At 42.6% G+C, this 23,330-nt stretch overlaps 1 protein-coding gene across 1 annotated transcript in view; it reads left to right on the top strand.

The window, feature by feature from the left end:
* lama2 (laminin, alpha 2) overlaps positions 1-22,939 on the top strand; it is a 278,412-nt gene extending 255,473 nt beyond the window's left edge. Inside the window, exons 61-74 of the mRNA XM_084082844.1 lie at positions 4,930-5,081; positions 5,783-5,959; positions 7,883-8,072; positions 10,337-10,423; positions 13,740-13,849; positions 14,565-14,658; positions 15,171-15,266; positions 16,159-16,239; positions 16,722-16,799; positions 17,001-17,079; positions 18,526-18,654; positions 18,852-18,982; positions 20,003-20,222; positions 21,497-22,939. Of these exons, the coding sequence (XP_083938970.1) occupies positions 4,930-5,081; positions 5,783-5,959; positions 7,883-8,072; positions 10,337-10,423; positions 13,740-13,849; positions 14,565-14,658; positions 15,171-15,266; positions 16,159-16,239; positions 16,722-16,799; positions 17,001-17,079; positions 18,526-18,654; positions 18,852-18,982; positions 20,003-20,222; positions 21,497-21,657 (1,785 nt within the window). The 3' untranslated portion in view covers positions 21,658-22,939. The remainder of the gene's footprint in view (positions 1-4,929; positions 5,082-5,782; positions 5,960-7,882; positions 8,073-10,336; positions 10,424-13,739; positions 13,850-14,564; positions 14,659-15,170; positions 15,267-16,158; positions 16,240-16,721; positions 16,800-17,000; positions 17,080-18,525; positions 18,655-18,851; positions 18,983-20,002; positions 20,223-21,496) is intronic.
* The last annotated feature ends 391 nt before the right edge of the window (positions 22,940-23,330 follow it).

The raw sequence follows: 23,330 nt of genomic DNA, 5'->3' as shown, positions 1-23,330 counted from the left end.
AAGGTCCCGTCTCCGAGGGGGGCGGAGAGAGAGGGAGAGAAAAGAGAATGATTAGAGGAGAGGAGAGGTCAGAGGGAGAGAGGGAGAGAGAGAGAGAGGTACAATTTGGATGCTCGTTTACTTTCTCCATTGTCTGAGTTTTATTCAATAATAACACGGTCTAAAATGACACCCTGGTATTTCAGACACACTACACACAGTCTATAATCCTTAACCACATAAACCCTATAGCTTACGAAATCTGGGCATGTTCTGTAAGTCTCCCCTTTTACACTTTGTTCCAAATTTGTTTTGATTAACCCATTATAAGACCGGGAACGCATCTCTGACATTTTTGGTTTCTTTGACTATTCAAAAATAGCAGATATACAAGCATAGCATTGTAGATCTGCTATTTTTTGTTTAATCGTGAAAATGTGTACAAATCTCTCTCTCTCTTTCTCTCTCTCTCTCTCTCTCTCTCTCTCTCTCTCTCTCTCTCTCTCTCTCTCTCTCTCTCTCTCTCTCTCCCTCTCGCTCGCTCTCTCTCTCTCTCTCTCTCTCCCTCTCCCTCTCCATCGCTCGCTCTCTCTCTCGCTCTCTCTCTCTCGCTCTCTCTCTCTCTCTCTCTCTCTCTCTCTATATATATATATATATATATCTTTTTTTTATTTTTTATAACTCAAATCTTTGCTTTTGAGAATTCTGCAAATGCCTTCTAAATCCTAACGGTGCGTTTTAACAGCGGGCAACTCTCGGGCGACATCGTCCAAAATATAAAGAAAGTCTATGAGAGCCGGCAACTACTGGCGATGAAAGATGGATTTTCTTTATCTTTTTGGGCGATGTCGCCCGGCATCGCCCGAGAGTTGCCCGCTGTTAAAACGCAGAGTTTTCTGAAAAACTCCTGTTGCTATAATCAGTGGTTCTCAAACTTTATTCATGGCAAGGACCACCCAAAATGAAAGGTATTTGGCCCCGGACCCCCATCTCAAAATATTTTGTTCCAGGGACCGCCCAGAAGCAAAGATTGAAGTTACAAATGTTCGCTTTAAAATATATATATATATATTCAAAGATTTGCACACATGTTCAAGATTTTTCAAAAATAGTAGACTACAAGCTTGTAGCACGGCACAGAGTGCTGCACTACGAGCTTGTAGATCTACTATTTTTGAAAAATCTTGAAAACGTATCTCTCTCTCTCTCTCTCTCTCTCTCTCTCTCTCTCTCTCTCTCTCTCTCTTCTCTCTCTCTCTCTCTCTCTCTTTCTCTCTCGCTTGTATATCTGCTATTTTTGAATAGCCAAAGTATAAAATAATGGTTTAAAAGTGGTTACACAGATGCGTTCCCGGTTTGAATGGGTTAAAAACACCCTTAACCTCAGATCTAGTGCTTGGCTGTACTATGCCGTGCCTCCGTTACGAACTGAGGCAGGTAAAAGATGTCTTTTATTTTTGTCCTTGGTGGTGGAACGATCTGCAGACCCGACTCAAATTGGCTTCACTGAATTCTTTAAGAAGTTTTAAAAAGATTACCGCGGACGTGCTCACCAGTAATATGCTCCCCCTTTATACTGTATTTATTTCTACTTATTTGACTTGTTCCTTTTATGTTTGTATATCGTTTAATTCCACCCACTCTCATCTCTAGCTCTCTCTGTAGTCGGTTTGTTTTATGGCTGTTTGTATTGTGCTGTCCTGTTTTGCAAAGCTGTGCAATTTCTCTACCTCTTGGCCAGTTTGCACTTGTAAAAGAGACCTTTGTCTCAATGTGAATTTACTGGTTTAAATGTTGTATGGTAAAATAGGCAAACATTTAGTGAAAAGAGGCAAACATTTGGCAGAAATAGCTGATCTACAAGCTGGTAGATCAGCTATCAACTCTCAAGACATGGACAGTTAGACTACTTCTAAGCTACTACATCTCAAAGGCAAATATTGTACTTTAACTCTAGTAACTTTAGTTAGTTAGTTACTTTGTAGATTTTGATTATTATTACAAAACCACGTCAGACCTATATACTTTCCTATATATTATTTCCTATATACTATATACAAGCTCACAACGTGTTGCTATTTCCGCGTCGTTATTTTCAAAGGATTTTTATACAGTTTTTACATTCGAAAACTTATGAAATGGGACATTCTGCATAATGAGTGCTTTTACTTTTGGTATTTTAAGTACATTTTGATGCCAATACTTTTCTACTTTTAGTCAAGTCAATTTTGACTTCTGGACAGAGTAATTCTACTTATTCTACTTGCAGTATTGATACGTTTATTTTAGTAAAGAAAAATGGTTACCACCACTGCTGTATTACCAGCGATTCTCTTGGAAGATCAACGGTCTCACGTGGCAAATTGAAAGTAACCGGTTTGTGTTGGTGACAGTCCTCCTCACGCCCGTTGACATTTCAAAGTTCTCCGTTCAGACGATTTTACAGCGTTTTGTACCGCTTTACAGCGTGTGACGAGTGTGTCTACAAGCTGTGAAACCAGCCCTCGTCTCCCCATGTGTCAATACATGTATATTCACTCAACAAACTACTGTACATCCACCACACAGCCACTGTTGTTGGACAGCTTTATAGTGTGAAAGAACACACACAACACACACACACACACACACACACACACACACACACACACACACACACACACACACACACACACACACACACACACACACACACACACACACACACACACACACATTTGTATTACTATATTTGTGAGGATATAAAGATGTAAGGACAGCAATTTTTTCGCCATTTTAATAACCACTATACTAACTCCAACTCAAAACCACTAAATATCTAATCCCGTCCCAACCCAAATCTTTTCCTAATTGTAAGCCTAACCTCCCAAAATGTTTGTTTAACCATAAAACAACCATTTCTCTTGTGAGGACCAGGGAAACTGTCCTTACAATATCTATTTCTCAAATTCTGCTATTCTTGCTATGCTTGCTATGGTCACGGAATTTCATCACATTTCATCTTCATTCAGAATGGAAATGTGAATTCCACGACTGGGATGGTTTACCAAGCTACGATGCTTGGCCCTCACAAGTGTAGTAATATAAGTACATACACACACACACACACACACACACACACACACACACACACACACACACACACACATATTCACATGTATGCACGCAAGCACGTGTGCGCACACCAATTTGAGACCATTACCCCTGGAGCTATATGGCAACTGTATAAAATTCACGTGCACTGCTCCAGTCGTCTCCAGAACCAGAACAGACTTGATCCTGCAACCGAAATCTAAATTAGAACCATCCCCTCCATCCTGACATCCTGACATTAGACACTTCAAAAGGGAAGATGATTGGAATGGTTGTAGGTACAGGAGAGTGTGTCTGTCTGTCTGTCTGTCTGTCTGTGTGTGTGTGTGTGTGTGTGTGTGTGTGTGTGTGTGTGTGTGTGTGTGTGTGTGTGTGTGTGTATGTGTTTTTTCGTGTGCTGCATGCGCTTGCCTGTGGGTTTTGTGTATGTGAACATGCAGTTCTTCAGTGTACACACACACACACACACACACACACACACACACGTGTCTGGTACACGAGTGCCCTCTTGGTTAAGCATACTGTGTGCACACATGCAGACGTGCGTGTGCGCATAGGTCCATGCACTTATTTCTGTGTCTCATGCTGGCCACGTACCCCCCTACCCTACCTGTGTGTGTGTGTGTGTGTGACAGTGCAGGGAGAGGCATGTTGTAGCTACATCTCAGTTCAATTTGTCCCCGACCTCAAATTGAAATTCCATTTTCAGGTGGTAAATTGTCTCTCACTTCACCCTCTGGCACACAGTGAATTAAAATTCAAATTAGCCTGACCCCCAGTCTGTCGCTCCATACCACCTCTCCCTCTCTCTCTCTCTCTCTCTCTCTCTCTCTCTCTCTCTCTCCCTCTCTCTCTCTCTCTCTCTCTCCTGTTCGTCTCGTCGGCTCCGTCTTGCTCTCTGCCCTCTCATCTCTTCCCCCCATTATCCTCTCCTCTCTGTTCCTCACATCCCTGGTTATCCTTTGGTTTTCCTCCCGTCTCTGCTGCTGTCCATCTCATCTCATCTCACCCCTCCAGCCTGCACAACACACACACACACACACACACACACACACACACACACACACACACACACACACTGTTCTCTTCCACTCCTCTTGCTCCTTATCTGTGTTCTCCTACTTCCGTAAGTCCCATTTCCTCTCCTCTCCTCTCCTCTCCTCTCCTCTCCTCTCCTCTCCTCTCCTCTCCTCTCCTCTCCTCTCCTCTCCTCTCGTACACCAGTATTCACAGCCCTGTGTTCATATACGAATGCCAGTTGATGGATGCTTTGATCCAAAACACCCAGGTGCATACAGGTTTTCTTTTTAACCCATTGAGACCTGAAGCCGATTCTACATGTCTCCTAAATCTCAACAGTATTCTGAAAAACGTACGTTTCTATATCAGTGGTGTTCAATCTTTTTCATGTCAAGGACCCCCAAAATGATATGTATTTGGCCACGGACCCCCATCAAAATATTGTGTTCCAGGGACCCCCAGAAGCAAAGATTTGAGTTAAAAGCGGTTCGCTTTAAAAATATATATATTCAAAGATTTGCACACATTTTCACGATTTTTCAAAAATAGCAGATCTACAAGCTCGTAGCGCGGCACTCGGTGCCGCGCTACGAGCTTGTATATCTGCTATTTTTGAATAGCCCAAAGTGTAAAATAATGCTTTTTTAGCTCAAATCTAAAAATGACAAAGTTCCAGGTCTTAATGGGTTAAAGCAAAGACCTGCTGGTCCCTGTGGGATCCATCCACCCATCCACCCACCCATCCATCCATCCATCCATCCATCCACCCATCCATCCATCCATCCATCCAGCCTCCATGTAAAGCTGTAATAATAATTGTTCTCTGTCCCCCTTCAGCCGTACCTGTCAGTCATGCTGAACAAAGGCTCTCTGGAGGTGCTGCTGTCCACCGGCGGCCACACGCCGCGCCGCGTGATCCGACGACTGGACCAAGGCCTACTGCATGATGGGAGAGAGCACTCGCTGCGCCTAGAGAGGCTGCCTGGCAGGTTGGTGTCAGGGCGCTGTGGTGGAGGAAGTACTCACATGTTTGAGTTAATAGTCGAATTATCGATACCGCATTGTGGAAATGCTCTGTTACAAGTAAAAGTCTGGTATTCAAAATGTACTTCAGTAAAAAATAAGTATTGGCATCAAATTATACTGCAAAATATCATGTAGCAAAAGTAAACGTATCGTACTCATTACGCAGAATGTCCCATTTCACAAGTTTTCAAAAATGTAATAACAAAATCCTTTGAAAATAACATAGATTAGTATACAGTATATACTATAGGGCTGACGTGGTTAATATTGTTTTATAATAATAACTCAAATCAACTAGTAACTAAAGTTTCCAAATAATTGTAGTTGAGTAAAAGTCCAATATTTGCCTTATTTGAGGTGTATAGTGGAGTAGAAGTTTAAAAAAAAAAAAGTACTTAAGTACAGTACTTGAGTACTTAAGTTTCTTTCCAGCACTGGCATTTTATGGACCGTTAGTCAATAAAGTCGTTTACTCCATATTATTGTCTAATTATCCGTTTGCATTTGTGTGTGATGTACGTGTGTGTGTGTGTGTGTGTGTGTGTCTGATGTACGCGTGTGTGTGTGTGTGTGTGTGTGTGTGTGTGTGTGTGTGTGTGTGTGTGTGTGTGTGCGTGCGTGCGTGCGTGCGTGCGTGCGTGCGCGTGTGTGTGTGTGTGCTCAGAATCTTTGCGCTGCAGGTGGATGAGGAGGCGAAGAGGGAGGTGGGTCTCCCAGATGACCAGCCGCTCACCTTGCAGCGTCTGTTTCTGGGGGGCTTCCCCGCCGCCGTGGAGCTGACCACCAACCGAGTCAACGTTCCCTTCCAGGGCTGCATATGGAACCTCATGGTCAACGCTGTGTAGGTCACCCTCCTCGTCTAGAATTTATGCACGGTCAAATCTCAAAGGGGCAACAGACAACATTCAGCCACTAGATCATAATATCACACTTTTACAACACCTCTCTTGCATATTTGTTGCTGTCGGGCAGAACGCTCTTATCTCCATATTTTAACTTTTTGAGTTGTTTTCGTAAATGAATGCCCGACTTTATCATACTCTACAGTGTCACACAAAAGTGTCAAAAGTTCGCGCTGCGTTTCGAGCTTGTTCTTACTACTTTTACTGCGCGTTTACTACTTCTATTATTTTTTTTATTTGAATCCAGTAACAGTTTTTAGACATATGAGGTTTCCACCCGACAGAGACGATATGGTTTGCTATTTCCACGTTATATCTGTAAGGTAGTAATTACGTGTTTTGCAAATGTAGCATAGTAATGCAATGGCTGCCTTCCAAGAATTTACAGTATTTGGAGAGAAAGAAGAAAAAAAAACATACCCAACGAAACCACCTTACGGCTTAATAGAAGTAAACAAAACTGAGTTTTGCCAACAAAATTATTTAAATGATTATTTCAAAGTCATAATACATTTTTGGGAGAACAAGCAATATATTTAGTCCACACCTCCACTTGTACGTGCAGTAACAAGTATCACCCTTCCCGCCTGGCTGGCTTCATTCCCCCGAAACACGGGCCAATCGTGTTCATATAGACGCTCGACAAACCCAGAAACAAAGCGGTGGATTCGAACCCATAGAACCCCCTCAGGCACTTTACCACTGCGCCACCCGAGCGCCCTTATCTATAAGCCTTTTAATTGTTCATTTAAGGCTGAGAGTGTACAAATGTGTACACTCTCTGTGTTACAAAAGGTTAAAATAACACCTTATACTGTGTACACATAAAAACACCATTGAGTTTCACTACAGCCTGCTCTTATGTAATCCGGACAGTGAACTGAGCGCTTACAGCTCAAACACTGGTTCCTGAGCTATAGCTTGGTCTTGTTTCAAAGCATTGTACAGGGAACTGAGGTTGCTGGTGTCATTTCAATATGATATTTTTTTCTTCTTTTAGATTGGATCGTAAAGATAAGATTTTATGAGTGTGCCACCACAGCTGGCTTGAAAAGCTCTGTTATGACTCTCCCGTGGCTGAATTTAGTGAAATGTGCGCGTCTCTCTCTCTCTCATGGTTTTATTATATTGGTCATTTGACCATTGTAGCTGGACACTTCCCAGACTGCTTTTTTTTTTACACAACATGCATGGCTCTGCAAGAGCCGTCTATGACAGGGTCTGTGTGTGTGTGTGACCGTCTGTCCGTCCGTCCGTCTGTCCCATACAGAACTCACAGGATATAAGGGATAAACAAATGAAAATGGAAATAAATGAGCAGGCAAAATGGTTTTGTTGTAACCAAAAATATCACTTATAGCACCTGTAAGTATATATGCCAAGGTTATTTTTTTAATAATTTGGGCCTATAATGTTGTCTAACGGTGGTGGATGGCTTTATTTTGATGCTCTGTCTAGGCCGGGCATGAGAATAAATCCCTGCTAATTTGTTTGTGTGAAGCGATGATGATGATGATGATGATGATGATGATGATAAACCCAGTGTCTCTCACAGCAGTAATAGAGCTGTCCAGTATCATAAACACACTCATAACTCAAATGCTTACACTCATCTTTCATCCCTGTGTGTGTGTGTGTGTGTGTGTGTGTGTGTGTGTGTGTGTGTGTGTGTGTGTGTGTGTGTGTGTGTGTGTGTGTGTGTGTGTGTGTGTGTGTGTGTGTGTGATCTTCTCACTGCCATATGACCTCATTTCTAACAGAGGTCGCTTTTGAACTCATAGTTGACACTGTAATTCCTCAATATATTCATGCCCGCCTGTCTGTCTGCCTGCCTGTCTGCCCCTCCTCTCCGCTCCCCCCAGTCTCTCAGACTTCGCCCAGCCGGTGTCTTTTGAGAATGCTGAAATAGGTCAGTGCCCCAACCTAGCGCCCCCTCCCCCGCCCGCCGTCCTCCCAGATGAAGGGGAGGGGCCTGACGAGGGAGAGGAGGAGCCTAAACCGGCCCCTGCTCCGACCCCGGCCCCCGCCACGCCACCTCCGGCGGTCGCTACCGTAAGTAGTGGCACGCACGCACACACACACACACACACACACACACACACACACACACACACACACACACACACACACACACACACACACACACACTTAAAACATTTATGTAATCTAGGATACTCACAATGTGACCTTTTATCACTGACCTGTTTTTGTTTTTATTGCGTGAAAAAAATTAACTTAATAAAAAATAAATAAAGCATTAAATAAATTAACCATTAAAAAGACTATTCACGCAAGTGTAAACATAATGCAAGCATAATATAAAAGTATAAACACACACCAAACCTCCTGTCTTTCACACACACGGCTATTTCTGTGTGATAAAGGGCAGTCATGGCCTCGCTGTGTTAGCTTAGCGCTCCATCACACAGCAGTTGCACGGCCCATTAAGTCTGCTTTATTGTGCCTTTAGCCCTGATCCAACGGGCCAGACCTCTGAAAGGCTATCATATACAGCAGAGTGCAGAGCCACGGCGCCGCGCTACGCTAGGCTAGCTCTGCTGCCGCACGCGGCTTTATGCTTTACGACCCTCCCTGCCGCCATAGCTCTCCAGGTTAGCATTTAGGTGCCAAGCTAAGAGGGCTGACAAGGCTGTTAGTCACTGCATTTCTGCAGAATTAGAATAGGCTGGCAGTAGTTCACCTGCTTCGTGATATATAGACCAGCCATAGGTTAGCCGTCAGTCAGCTGCTAAATGAAACCAGTATGTCATGCGGTACACCGACACAGCGCTACAAAACGCCTGCTATATTTCTCATCTGCTGTTCTAGGTGTGCTACAGTTCCTCTGGTTTATAATGCAGGCAGGCTATATGTTGTTAGCAACCCCAGATTGATGAATTAGTATTCTAATTAGTGTCCATAATAGGCAGTTTAATATTCAATTCTTATCCACTAATGTAGCCTAGTGCTATACTACAGTATCTGCATTCTAAGAAGGAATTAGTCTTAATAGTGCCAAATAGAACATCCTAATAGAACTTCAGTGGAGCGGGGAGGCACAAGCATAATGGGACGCTTGGGTCACAAATAGAAATGTATAACCTTGTGGCCCATATGCACCTTATGTTACATCACATTTAAACTTTGACCATTTCAGTTAATCAGATTTAGCACAGTTCCTTAAAGGCATAGTATGTAATGTTGCCCTGTGTTTATAACAAAACAATGTACACATTTGTTACCCATCATAATTCTCTCTATACCAGCAGTCATCAGCCACTGGAGTAGTGTGGGGGTGTTTACCTGCACACTGTTTGTTTTGGTTGCCCAAAAACTTCTCTGTCTAACAAAACTACACAGTGAAAACACTCAAATACAGCGAGAGGGCAGTGTGTTTCTGTAGGTAAACACCACCACACTACTCCAGTGGCTGATGATGGCTGGTAGAGAGGGAAACAAAATGATTGGGGAAAATAAATATTGTTTTGTTATGTAAACACAGGGCAACATTACATATTATGCCTTTAATTAAAATTAACTCTAGCATGTTATAATAGGCAAAAGTAGACATACATTTGGCAAAAAATGACGATCTACAAGCTCACAACCCATCGCAACACGAGGGATTGAGAGCTTTTAGATCGGCTATTTTCGCTATTGACGCACAATGAAGTATAATAGAGTTCAACAGGTGCAACTGTGAAATATAAGGATTTACAGTGGTGTAAAGTAACTACGTACATTTACTCATTTGCTTACTTCTACTCCACTACTCAACTACTCAGGCAATTATGGTTTTACTCGACTACAATTATTTGACAACTTTAGGTACTACTACTAGGTACTGTAGATTTGTATTATTATTACAAAACATACCACAATACCACAATAAACCACTTCAACCCTATATACATTTTGGCCATTTGAAAACAGCCAATCTACAAGCTCACAATGTGCTGTGGATCTGCTATTTTCAAAAGATTTTTATACATTTTATACATTTGAAAAGAAATTGTGGTATTGATGCTTTTACTCAAGTAAAAAATGGGAATATTCTTTTTCCACCACTGATGATTTATCGGTGTCAGAGCTATTAACCTCAAGCCTTGTCCATTCACATGTTCTGAGAATAAATCCTAATAAATCATGTTTGTGTTCTTTCGGAGCCGTTTGTCATGACATCTTTGGGTACATGCCACGGTGCTGATTGGACGGGGGCTCTGTGAGTGTCATGCACGCTGTGGCCATTCTGATTGGCTGTGCAGCCATCATCACTAACCTCTGCTATCCCCTCCCACTGACCCCGCGGCCTATAGGAAGCCACGCTCCCTGCTCCCCCCGCGCCCACTGTAACCTCTGCTGCTGCCCCTCCCACCGTTACCCAGGAGCCTGCCCCCGACACGGTATACACACACACACACACACACACACACACACACACACACACACACACACACACACACACATGCGCGCGCACGCACGCATGCACACTCTCTATGCGAAGAACAAGTTCCAAGTGCCTACTAGTGATGATTGGATTGTCTTTTTGATTAATTGAATACTTTATCAGTCAGAGAAATGTAAACAGCACAAGGCACAGTCCGACAATTAGGTTAAAAGGATAACACAAAAAAGTCCTGGGGACTCCATTGTGGACCTATGTATTCAATTCATCAACATAGCATAAAAATATCACAATAGTACATATGAACAACAAATACAAAACAAAATGTCGGCAGTGAATGACACCTCCTTTCTAAAGGGAAGAAACATGACAACTGGGCCAAGACACTTGGATAATGACATAAATAAATACATATCTCTTCTCTTGAAAACACACAGAGGCCTTCATTTCCAACAGTCTGGTGATTGAATGTGGGGGGTAAGCAGGAACAAAACAAGCCTATACCACCACATTGTTATGTCTGTAAAAACATCGGACATCCCTGCCTCTTCACGTTCTCAATGAGATTTCAAACAGTGGCCTGGATTCGCGTCAGTTGTCATGTTTCTCGATGTGGACACTGCATTAACCACTTTCAAACTGGCCTATTTTGGGCTTGCCATCATTTTAGGCAAAATCTTTCAAAAAATGTATAATGTTTTTTTCTGAAATACCTGATCTACAAGCTCACAATGAGCAGCGCGACGAAGTCAGCCTTAAGTGGTTCACTGGCTGTTAGTGTCTTGCTCAGGGACACTTCGATAGGTTGGCATGAGCGGGCGGGTGGTGAACCAGTGACCGTCTGATTACCAGACGCTCTCTCTAACCACTATAAGCTACAACCACCCATGTAAAAGAAAGAAGAAGAAGAAGAAAAAAACAAAGAAACATCATACAAAACCTAAGGGTGGGAAGAAATTCACTTCTGAGCTCCATGTTTTGACCCGTAGCAATGCAAGAGAATAAGAAGTATCCCCCCCCCCTCCAACACACACACACACACACACACACACACACACACACACACACACACACACACACACACACGCACACACGCGCGAACACACACGCACACACACTCACTCACGCACACACACACACGCACGCAGATTATACATACACACATAGGCATATACAAAAACTTGTCTGAATGACTTGAGATTCTATTGGCGTGACCTCCAACCAAAGGCAAAGCCCTCTGAATAGGAGCCCGTCTGCCCATTGTTAGCTTAATGGAAGCATGGATGGATGGAGGGGGGGGGGGGGTGGGGGGGCGCAGCCAGGAGGAGAGGAAACCGTAAGATGACAAGAGAGAGAGAGAGAGAGAGAGGTAGAGAGAGAGAGAGAGAGAGGCTGGTCCCTCTGAACAGAGTGACGTCCTCCTTTTGTCGTCTTTAACCCTTTAAGACCGGGAACGCATCTGTCGTTTTAGATTTCTTTGGCTATTCAAAAATAGCAGATATACAAGCTCATAGTAGCGCTCATAGTAGCGCTCATAGTAGCGCTCATAGTAGCGCTCATAGTAGTATATATTTTTAAAGCAAACATTTGTAACTCAAATCTTTGCTCCTGGGGGTCCCTGTAACGAATCAAATACATATGATTTTGGGGGTCCTTGACATGAATAAGTTTGATAACCACTGATATAGCAAATTGCGTTTTTTTCAAAAAACTGTCAGTGTCAACTGACATTTTGTAGAATCGGCCTCAGGTCTTAATGGGTTAATGGAAAGGCCGTGGAAAGAGGACGGTGGGCACAGAGAGGAACGAGTTTCCAGAACGAACTACGTCTCCCTTTTGTTACTTAGAGGAGAGTGGGGGGGAGAGAGGGGGGATACGAGGACGAAGAGAGCGTGATAAGAGGTGAGCAACGCTCGTTACAAAGCAAGGTCACGGCACCGGGTAGTGTCTTCACTCGTTCAAGACAACGAGAGGGAAGAGACGAAGACGCGCACATACGCACGCGTCCTCACACACAAGCACACATACAGTACACTCACACACCACACACACACACACACTCATTTTATAGTTAATATACACACACACACAGCAGCTTTGTATTACTTAACAGTACCTGAGCCTTGAGGAGAGGAGAGGAGAGGAGAGGAGAGGAGAGGAGAGGAGAGGAGACAAAGAAAGGAAAGGAAAGGGAGAGAAGAGCCGAGAGCAGGAGAAATGGAAACTGTGAGTGCAGAGATAGAAAAAAAGAAAACAAGAGGTGAAGAAGAGGGAAAAGCAAATAGAAAAGTGGTTGAGTGGTTGAGCTGAGAAAGCTGTACGTGCTACAACAGTGACACAGTGTGGTCACGAAGTGAACTACACTCATGCTTTGATAATGAAGGACTGGAGAATGAGATGGATGTCAACTTGAACTTGATCTCCATGAGGGCTGATATGAAGAGGAGAGCAGAGGAGAGAGAATAGGAAATTAAGTAAATGAGAGAATAGTAAAGGAAAGTGCAGGAGAAGAGAGTAAAGGTGGGAGTAGGAATGGAAAGGGGAGATCAGAAAAAGGAGGAAAGAAAGCAAAAGAAGCAAAATGTGTTGGAATTGGTGGAAATAATGATTTAAAAAAAGGAGGAGATAAAGGACAGGAGAAGACAAAGTGAAAGCTGTTGCTCTCAAAGGCTACGTTATGTTACGACCATGTCACAACACTGACATCTTCAGGTCACACATCAGTAGTATTGCATTACCATAAGTTAGAGCCTCCAGAAAAACGCTCAAAAATCCTTGATTATGCGGGCTAAAATCATTGATTTTGCGATGAATATGCAATTTTATGCGGTGAAATTGCGGGAAGTTGCGAAATATGTGAAAAGTTGCAAAATATGCGGAAATATGCGATGCGAAGCGCATATTATGCGATGCAGCCTTTTTGAAAAAACGTTACCACCGCATAATTATGCGACATTTTGCTGATTATGCGGTAAAAAATGCGATCGCATAATCGCATTTTTCTGGAGGGTCTAATAAGTTATCTTATATATATTACCTTAACTTCACTTTGTCACATCAAAAAAGAAACACACCTGGATTCCATCTGTCTAATGCTTCAATGTTTGCTTTCTCAAGATATAAACAAAGTTATGTTAGAACCTTGCCACCCATGTCCTGATGACTGTCTCTATTACTGATCTGTATATATTGTCCAATCTAAGGAACCCCAGGGTTCGCTTTTGACTGCCGTGATGGTTCTAATCCATATGGGTTTCTTTGAGTTTGACTGACATACTGTACTTGTACCTGACGCATGTATATCCATTTTTCAGGATTCGTGTGGACCGGGTCTGGCTCCAGCCATGGAGAAGGCCTACCAGTTCGGACTCACCAAGAACAGCCACATGAGCTTCGCCTTTGACGACGCCAAAGTCAGAACGAAGTATGCCATTTCAGTCCACATAAAGTCACAACCCTTTGAGGTAGCAGGTTGCATTCTGGGTGAACGGTACAGTGTCTTGACACTCCGTGACACACACCCTGTACTCCAGGAGTACAGTAGGTGTGTCTGAGTGTATTCCCTTTATGGAGAGACTGCGCTGTACTCCACACTCCAGTACTCAAGAGAATGTTAGGCACTATGAGTTAAACAGGCTAAACAGGCTAAACAGGTATGTTAGCAACTTAACTTTCCAAAATAGTCTAATTGGGATCTAGCTCTGCCTTGTGTGACATTTCGGGCTACACGCCCTTCATCAGATGATGAAGGGCATGTAGCCCGAGCATTTGTTCTTTTTCTAAATAATTACCCTGTTGCAAAGCATTGATGTGAACTGAGCAGACAGCTTTATTTCAGCTGAATGTGAGTAATGTGATGTATTGATGTGTGTGTATGCTAAATGGCAGGCTGGTTTCCTATACTGTAAATGTCTCACTTTCACTATTTTAGATGTTCAACGCAAGGTGCAGCGAGATGATTATCCAGCCATATCCAAATGTACTTATTTATGACCATGAAATTCATGTGTGTGTGTGTGTGTGTGTGTGTGTGTGTGTGTGTGTGTGTGTGTGTGTGTGTGTGTGTGTGTGTGTGTGTGTGTGTGTGTGTGTGTGTGTGTGCGTGCGTGCGTGCGTGCGTGCGTGCGTGCGTGCGTCAGGCTGATATTTGAGTTTGAGCTCAGGACTAAGGAGGAATCTGGACTCGTTTTCTACATGGCCAGATTCAACCATGCAGACTTTGTTACCATCCAGGTATGCTGCAGCTCCATCACTCTTAACCTCAATTCACACCAGCAGTGGTTGAACCAACCCTATACTTGGTCTATATACTAGTACATCTGTCACATCTGTCTTCACAATACATCAGGGGTCTTCAACAGGGCGTCCATACAAGAGTGTTGCACAAAAGTAGTGAAAATAGCCGATCTACAAGCTCACAACGCTTGCATCGCGTTGCGACTGTGAGCTTGTAGATCGTCTATTTTTGCTACTTTAAATTTGTTTCAAAATAATAGTAAAAAAGGAACGGTTTTGGACATACAAGGTTTCCACCAACGATATTATACATTCAGACTATTGTACAGACAACTAATAAAGGGGGGGACATGCGTTATGATTTGAGACATGATAGCAATCTAACATCCATCCATTTCTCTCTCTCTCTCTCTATCTCTATCTCTATCTCTATCTCTATCTCTATCTCTATCTCTCTCTCTATCTCTCTCTCTCTCTCTCTCTCTCTCTCTCTCTCTCTCCTCCTCCAGATAAAGGAAGGCCATGTGTGTCTGGCCTTTGACCTGGGTAATGGGAACATATCTGGCTGCATTCCCCTCTCTATCAACGATGGGACCTGGCACAAGGTGAGCTGGCTCATTCACTCACTGCTCCATTCTTTACCTAAGTTCACATTTTCATACACACAATATTTGCTGGAGGCCTGCCTTTGTCCATAATTAAAGATTCTGTCACCTATGTGTGATTCCTATTTGGTCGGTGAGAACTGAAGCCAGCGTTCCACTGTTAGTTAGTCAGCTGTCCTTGACAAGTGACGGGCCATGAGTCATGTCATGTTTGAATATTTGCAGCAGCGAAGAAAGATCGCCTGAACCTGAAAGACGGTGTGGTGACTTCAGACTTTGAAATTAATGTAAATTGAAAAATAAACACCTTTGAATAATATTCATTTAATATGAGATCTGGGCTTGTTTTGTTACAAGATAGAAGCAGTCAGAATTAATGTGCATGCAGAGAACAGTGACACACTGCAGGCACACTGACACACTGAGTGAATACTGTTAGCCTGGTAAACCATCCCGGTCACGTGAATTTACATTTTCCCATGTCTTCTGCAGACCATGAAAATGTGAATTCACACGACCGGGATGGTTTATAATACTGTAGGTTAATGTCATAGAAGAGAGAGGACATTTTGGGCTTGGCATTATAGGCGGAAAGAATATATATACTGTATACTGTATCTACTGTGTTATGTCTTAGTTTTATTGTATTTTTTCAAAAACAGTTTTAAATGCTAGATCTACGAGCTCACAACGTGTTACACACAGCTTGTAGATGTAATATTTTTGCTCTCTAAAAAGAAATCACACTTAAGTGGTCAAGTCGTATTTGTTTATGACAAAGCTCACAGTGATAAATGCAGTGTTGGTCATTATTATAAGTGTTATATTGTACTTACCTCCATCCTCTGCCTTAATCTATCCTCACTGTCTTCAATGTTTCGTCTGACATCAGGTCAAGGTGTTGCGTACGCACAAGAGAGGTCAGCTGTCCGTCGACAACGTAAACAACAAAGTGATAATCAGTCCTAAGAAGGTACGTTACTGTCTCTGTCAGCCTTTACGTCTGATCCATAATTAGTTGTGCACAGGTGTCATGCACCGAAAATAGCCAATCTACGAGCTCACAGTCACAACGTGTGGCAGCGCGACCCGTTTTGAGCTTATATGTTGCCTATTCTTGGTGCGCGACACCCGTGCACAACCAAGTGTAATTAAGTATAACTTTTCCTTCCAGACAATATTGCAACCACACACACATAACCCATATGACTACCTGCATGATACTCAAGATACATCTGTGTACTCCAGTACCTACTTCTTTACATGGCTCTTAGTACTACCTACCCCTATGTCTGTCATGAGTGTATCCAATACAGTTGTGTAAAATAAATAGATTTTTAGATATATTAGATGTTTTATTTGTACAATGATATAATCTCTCTCTCTCTCCCTCTCTCCCTCTCTCCCTCTCTCCTGTCGACCTCTACTCTTTTCTTATTCTCCTCTCTTCTCCAGGCTGACTTGCTGGATGTGGTGGGAACTGTTTATTTGGGTGGACTGCCGCCCAACTATACCACCAAGAGGATAGGACCGGTAATTACACACACATGTACACATGTACACACACACACACACACACACACACACACACACACACACACACACACACACACACACACACACACACACACACACACACACACACACACACACACACACACACACACACACACACACACACTAGAAAACAATGTACAGTAACACTATTGTGTGTACGTCTCTCTCTCTGTCTAGATTCTCTACAGTATCAACGGCTGCATTCGTAACTTTAGGATGTCAGGACACGGTGTGAACCTTAAACCATCGGTTCCAGGTAATGCATTTATCTATAGCACTGTTTCCCAAACAGTGGGTCGGGACCCATTTGTGGGTCGCGGACAGATATTTGTGGGTTGCAAGTAAATATTCACTTTTTTTCTTTCACAACTTTTCCTCAATTAAAAACAATTCCAACATTTTTCAAAAGTATTTCATAAATAAGATCAGAAAATCAAATACATTTCCATAAAAGGTTTTCATAAAAGCGTTTAACACATTGACTGCCTAGATCGAGTTAACTCGATATTAGGAATCCAGCGCTTGACTGCCTAGATCGAGTTAACTCGATATTAGGTATTTTCATTGGTTTCATCTGTGATCGCGCGGGTCTGTTTACTTTTAATCATCACTTTCGTTTTCCATCTACGTCACACTCACCCGAAGCCGGATGTAAAAAAAAAAAATCGTTTCCGGGTCACATTGTTTTTCTCCGGTCATTTTCGTCCAGAATAGAGAAAAACACTTTTTTTCACACGCTATAAAATACAAAGGGAGAGCTCCCCTTTTATTTTCTTTGGTCCGAGTGACGATCAGGCATCGTCGTCGTGTATCACATCGTATCACAAGCCGATCAGAGATTGTCGAAGACATTCACATCCGGTTCATGTTGTTTTCACTGTTTGAGCCTGGAGGGAGGGGGGGGGGCGAGTCAGCGAGTCATCGAGGGTGTCATTTTGCTGCGCTCTGCTGGTCGATCGTCGTATGTGTTCAAAATCATGGGAAAAAGAAACTTAAATGCATTTAAATGAGAAAACAGAGAAAACAAAAAAACACGCAAATCGCTGGCAGTCAAGGGGGTAAATTTGGAATAAACTCTGGCAGTCAATGTGTTAAGAAGTAGTGAAATTAGCAGATCTACAACCTCAGAACTTGTAGATCTGCTATTTTCACCGGCAATCGTCTAATTTCTCTCTTGGGTCTCGAGCAAAAAAAAGAGTCCATTGTGATCATATGCCTCATGACACTGTCCTACTATCAGTGGTTGGTGATTGTATGCCAAGCTTTGATGCATGTCTTCCATAATGTTGCTGTCGGGTGGAAACCTCATATGTTCATATATGTATATATATAACCGCATAATGTTCATATGATTCAAATTCAAAAATAGCAGATCAGTTTGTGCAACAACGATAAGCATAATCACCTATTTCTGGAGAAGAGATTTGGTGTAAAAAGGAGGGGGGCCCGTTATAGATCCCTGGGGGACTCCGGTCTACAGGGAAGTATATAGAGGTCAAGTGTTTAAATAGCTAAAACAGCAGATCTAAATAATGCGTTGCATTGCAACTCTTTGTGAGCTTGTAGATTATATTTTAGAATTTCATGGTACTTTTACCTTTTAACATTTTAGTCAAATGTTAAAGGCAGGACTTTTACTTGTAACAGAGTATTTGTACGTTGTTACTTATAAGTAAAACATCTGAATGCTTGTTGATACCAGCAGAAAAACAGGAAATCGAACACTTCAACCTGGACATGGCCACGCCCACTGGCAGTCACATGGTCGGAAGCTGCTTCGTCTCCACGGAGACGGGGACCTATTTCGATGGCAGTGGCTACCTCAAAGCAGGTGGGATTCCCATTCAACTATGATGGCTGCAACAGTTCATCAAAGTCATCTATTTAATGGATTATTAAAACAATAATAGATAATCAATCATTTGATAAAGAATTAATTTAATTTAATTTAACCCAGTTTAATAACATCTCTCCCTCTGTCTCTCTCCCTGTGTGTGTGTGTGTGTGTGTGTGTGTGTGTGTGTGTAGTGTCGACCTACAGAGTGGGTCTAGATGTCAGTATATCTCTGGAGTTCAGAACCAGCAGAACTAACGGGGTTCTGTTGGCAGTCAGTAACCAGGGCAACGAGGGACTGGGCCTGGAGATCAACCAGGGCAAGGTGTGTGCGCGTATATGGACTCACACACACACACACACACACACACACACACACACACACACACACACACACACACACACACACACACACACACACACACATCCACACGCGGCCTATCCAAGCCCATATAAGTCAACGTGATATTCGGTTAACGTTCCCAATGTCCCCTGACGCTGATGCCATGTTCAACAAATAAAATGATTTATCAAGTAACCCAAAATAAAATGACATGAATATTTATGCTGCTAGCTACATCGATTAAGTCAGTGATTCTGAAACTTTTTCATTTCAAGGATCCCCAGTTTGTTATGCCTGTCTAACATGATATGTTAGACATGGAAACAAATGCTGAACCGTTGTTAGTATTATTTCACAGGTTCAGCATTTGTTTCCATGCGCTGCGGCTCGGTTTCAGATAAGGTTCTCAGAACCTAATTTGGGCAGTGGTGGAAAGTAACTAAGTACGTGTACTCAAGTACTGTACCTAAGTACAATTTTGTGGTACTTTTACTTTAGTTACTTTGTAGATTTAGATTATTATTACAAAACATATATTAACCACTTCTGCCCTATATACATTTGGCCAATCTACAAGCTCAGAATCTTCCCTGCTCAGTAGGTGGTACTAAACCTGAGACCTCAAAACTCAGAACTTGTACTTTCCAAAATGTTCTCTAATAGCTAAAATAGCAGATCTACAAGCTCACAACAGGTACGTCATATTTTTATGACGTACCTTCAGTGGTGGTTCTTGTTATAATGGCAAAAATAAACAAGCAAAAACAAACACGGAACTTCACAGGTTTTGGAAGGTTTCAGGTTATGGAAGGTTCTGTGTCTCCCTTCGTAGTGGAAAACAGCCAGTAACAGAGTTACAAACCCATAAGGGTCCATTTGGTTCTTAACTATGAATCATTTAGCTATAGGGACCCCCTGGAACCCCCTCAGGGGAGTCCCTGCACCCCACTTTGAGAACCACTGAGTTAATTCACATTCTCTGTGTCCCCCCATTCCCCTCAGCTGCTGTTCCATGTCGACAACGGAGCTGGACGAATCACAGCCGAGTATGAGCCAGAGGGGGCGGGCCTGTGTGACGGACAGTGGCACTCGGTCACTGCCAACAAGCAGCGTCACAGGCTGGAGCTGGTGGTTGACGGCAAGAAGATCCAGGCAGAGAGTCCCAATGCACGCTCCAATGCCTGCGATACCAACGACCCCATCTACGTAGGGGGACATCCTGGTATGGGACACATGTCAATTTAGAACACCCTCTCCCTCGCTCACAATGGCCCCGTCAGAAATGACATACTACTGCTGAATATGGTGCTGACCATGGTTAATGACTATGGTGCTGACTATGGTGCAGACTATGTTAATGACTATGGTGCTGACTATGTTAATGACTATGGCGTTGATTATGGTGCTGACTATGTTAATGACTATGGTGCTTACTATGATGCTGACTATGTTAATGACTATGGTGCTGACTATGGCGTTGATTATGGTGCAGACTATGTTAATGACTATGGTGCTTACTATGATGCTGACTATGTTAATGACTATGGTGCTGACTATGGTGTTGATTATGGTGCTGACTATGTTAATGACTATGGTGCTGACTATGTCGTTGCTTATGGTGCAGACTATGTTAATGACTATGGTGCTGACTATGATGCAGACTATGTTAATGACTATGGTGCTGACTATGATGCTGACTATGTTAATGACTATGGTGTTGACTATGTTAATGACTATGGTGCTGACTATGTTAATGACTATGGTGCTGACTATGGCGTTGATTATGGTACTGACTATGTTAATGACTATGGTGCTGACTATGGCGTTGATTATGATGCTGACTATGTTAATGACTATGGTGCACATACTATTTAGTATGCCTAATTACTTAGTATGCAGCACCATAGTCAGTGCCGAAGGCTAGATAGCCGAAACATTTTATACTCACCCTTGTCATTCTGAGTGTAAACTAGTTTTGTAAATGTTGTCAGTGTCATGACAGTATCATGGTCAATATCACTGTCAGTATCACAATCAGTATCATGTCAGTGTCATGGTCAGTATCTCTTGTCAGTATCATGGTCAGTATCATGGTCAGTATCTCTTGTCAGTATCATGGTCAGTATCATAATCAGTATCATAGTCAGTATCATGGTCATATCTTGTCAGTATCAGGGACAGGAAAGGTTAGCTGAAATTTGCACTGGTGGCAAGGGTGTGTAGTAACTCTGCTTTGCCACCAGATGGGGTGCTTTACTAACCGCCATAGTATGTCAGAAGTGTAACCCTACTTGCTTAGTGCTTAGTAGATACTAAACAGTATGCTGAACATCACATACCGTGTAGTATGTAGTACGTTAGTATGTGGTTTCGGACGCATCCAATCTCTCTTTCCTGTCTCCATTGTGTTCATGCATGCCTTTTCTGCCTGAATCACTCACTTAGGGTATCTCTTCCTCTCTCTCTCTCTCTCTCTCTCTCTCTCTCTCTCTCCAGATGGACTTCATCAGGCAGCTCTCTCTACCAGCGCCTCATTCCGAGGCTGTATGAGAAACCTAAAGATCACCAAGGGCGGCAAGACCATGGAGGTCCAGTTCAACAAAGGCCTGGAGATTAAAGGAGTCCAGCCTATGTCCTGTCCTGCTCTCGCTGCCTGAGCAGCACTCTCTACATCGCTGCTTCTCTAACTTTTTCATTTCAAGGACCCCCCCCACCCCCGGTTTAGTATGGCCACGGACCCCCATAACTCTGAGAGTGTACAATTGGAACCAAATGTCAGTCACTATCAATAGCTGCGGACCCTCAGGGACCCTGGGGGTTCCAGGACCTCACTTTGTGAACCACTGCTCTCTCGCTCTTTTTCGCTCTCTCTCCCGTCTTTCTATAGCCTCCTAATACTGTGTGGACAAATAAATATCAAATATCATCAGTAGAGATCTTTGGAAAAGTCCAGAAGTTTTACATCTGTGTTGCGAATTTGCGAGGCCCTGAGGTTGATTCAGTGACTTATGATATTGTTACCCTGGTCAATACATAGTCCGTACTGACGTTTAGGAGTAGTGTCCTTCTCCAAAAGATCTGATAAAAGACGCAAGCAAACAAAAACGTCATTAGTAATCAAAGCTGTGCTGTGCAGTGTGATTACATTTACTAGTCTAATTACTTTGTCTTGTCTGTTGGTGGTTCTTTTTCATATTTGTGCGATTAAGTGAATAATACATCAGAAGTGCAGTGCCTTTTTAAGCGGAGGAACAGGGGAAATGAACTCTGGCAGTTTTTCAAACTGTTCCATGTACTTATCTCAACACTTAATTACAGCCTAATATATTTTTCTACTTTGTATCTGTGGCTCTTATTGTTGTTCTACAATACAGTATATTTACATGAGTGGTAGCTTCCTGACTGTATTGCCTTTTACAAGCATGACATTGTTGTTGTCGGGCAGAAACCTTGTATCTCCATGTTTCAACTTTTTATGTTTTTTTTTCGTGAATGAATTTCACAGTTGCAAAACAGTTGCAAAAATAGCCAATCTAGTTCATGCTTGTCGACCTGCTATTTTTGAAAGAATTTAAAGTTAAAGTGGTTAAGTGTGTCTGTGGGTTTTATGAATGTTTGACCAATGAAGTGTATTAACAAGAGCTTGTGACTAAATCACTACATTGAATCCATTGGAACACAGGTTCTCTTTTCTGTTTTTTCCCCTTTCCTGAAAAGTAATTGTTTTGCATATACAAGGTTTCCACCCGACAGTGACGAAATAAAAATATTTGTCCTCTCATTCCTGGATGTTCTGTTGGTCTGTCAGGCCTTACATCTCATAGCTATAGGGTTGGGATCCTTTAGGATTTTAATGATTCAGGTTCCTTAACAATTCCCTCTTAACGGTCTGATTCCTTAACGGTTCTCTTTAACGATTCCCTATATTTAAAAAAGAAACCGGTATACTTTTGGCCTTCATTCGATTTTTTTATAAACACTAATTCAATCATACATACAGTATTGTACACATATTATTGTAGTGGTTCTCAAAGTGAGGTCCAAGGACCCTCTGAGTTACTTGAGGGGGTTCCAAATTGACCCTTACAGGTCTGTAACTCTGAGAGTGTACAAATGGATGAGTTATGGTGGTCCTTGAAATAAAAAACAAGTGTGAGAACCACCAGTATTGTAATTGTATAGCGGACGTGAAGTCCACATACCAACTCAGACCAGTTCCGGAAACGGTTCCAAATGTGATGGAACCTATGTCTGGTTACTCAAAGTTGGATCCGGTTCTGGATCCCAACCCTACTCGTAGCATCAGTGTCCTTCAAAAACATTGTTACCG

Source organism: Gymnoscopelus microlampas (assembly GCF_963454915.1).
Source record: "Gymnoscopelus microlampas genome assembly, chromosome: 16".
Lineage (NCBI taxonomy): Eukaryota > Metazoa > Chordata > Actinopteri > Myctophiformes > Myctophidae > Gymnoscopelus > Gymnoscopelus microlampas.
The sequence above is the reverse complement of the archived record's forward strand: the minus strand, read 5'-3'. Positions and strand labels throughout refer to the sequence as shown.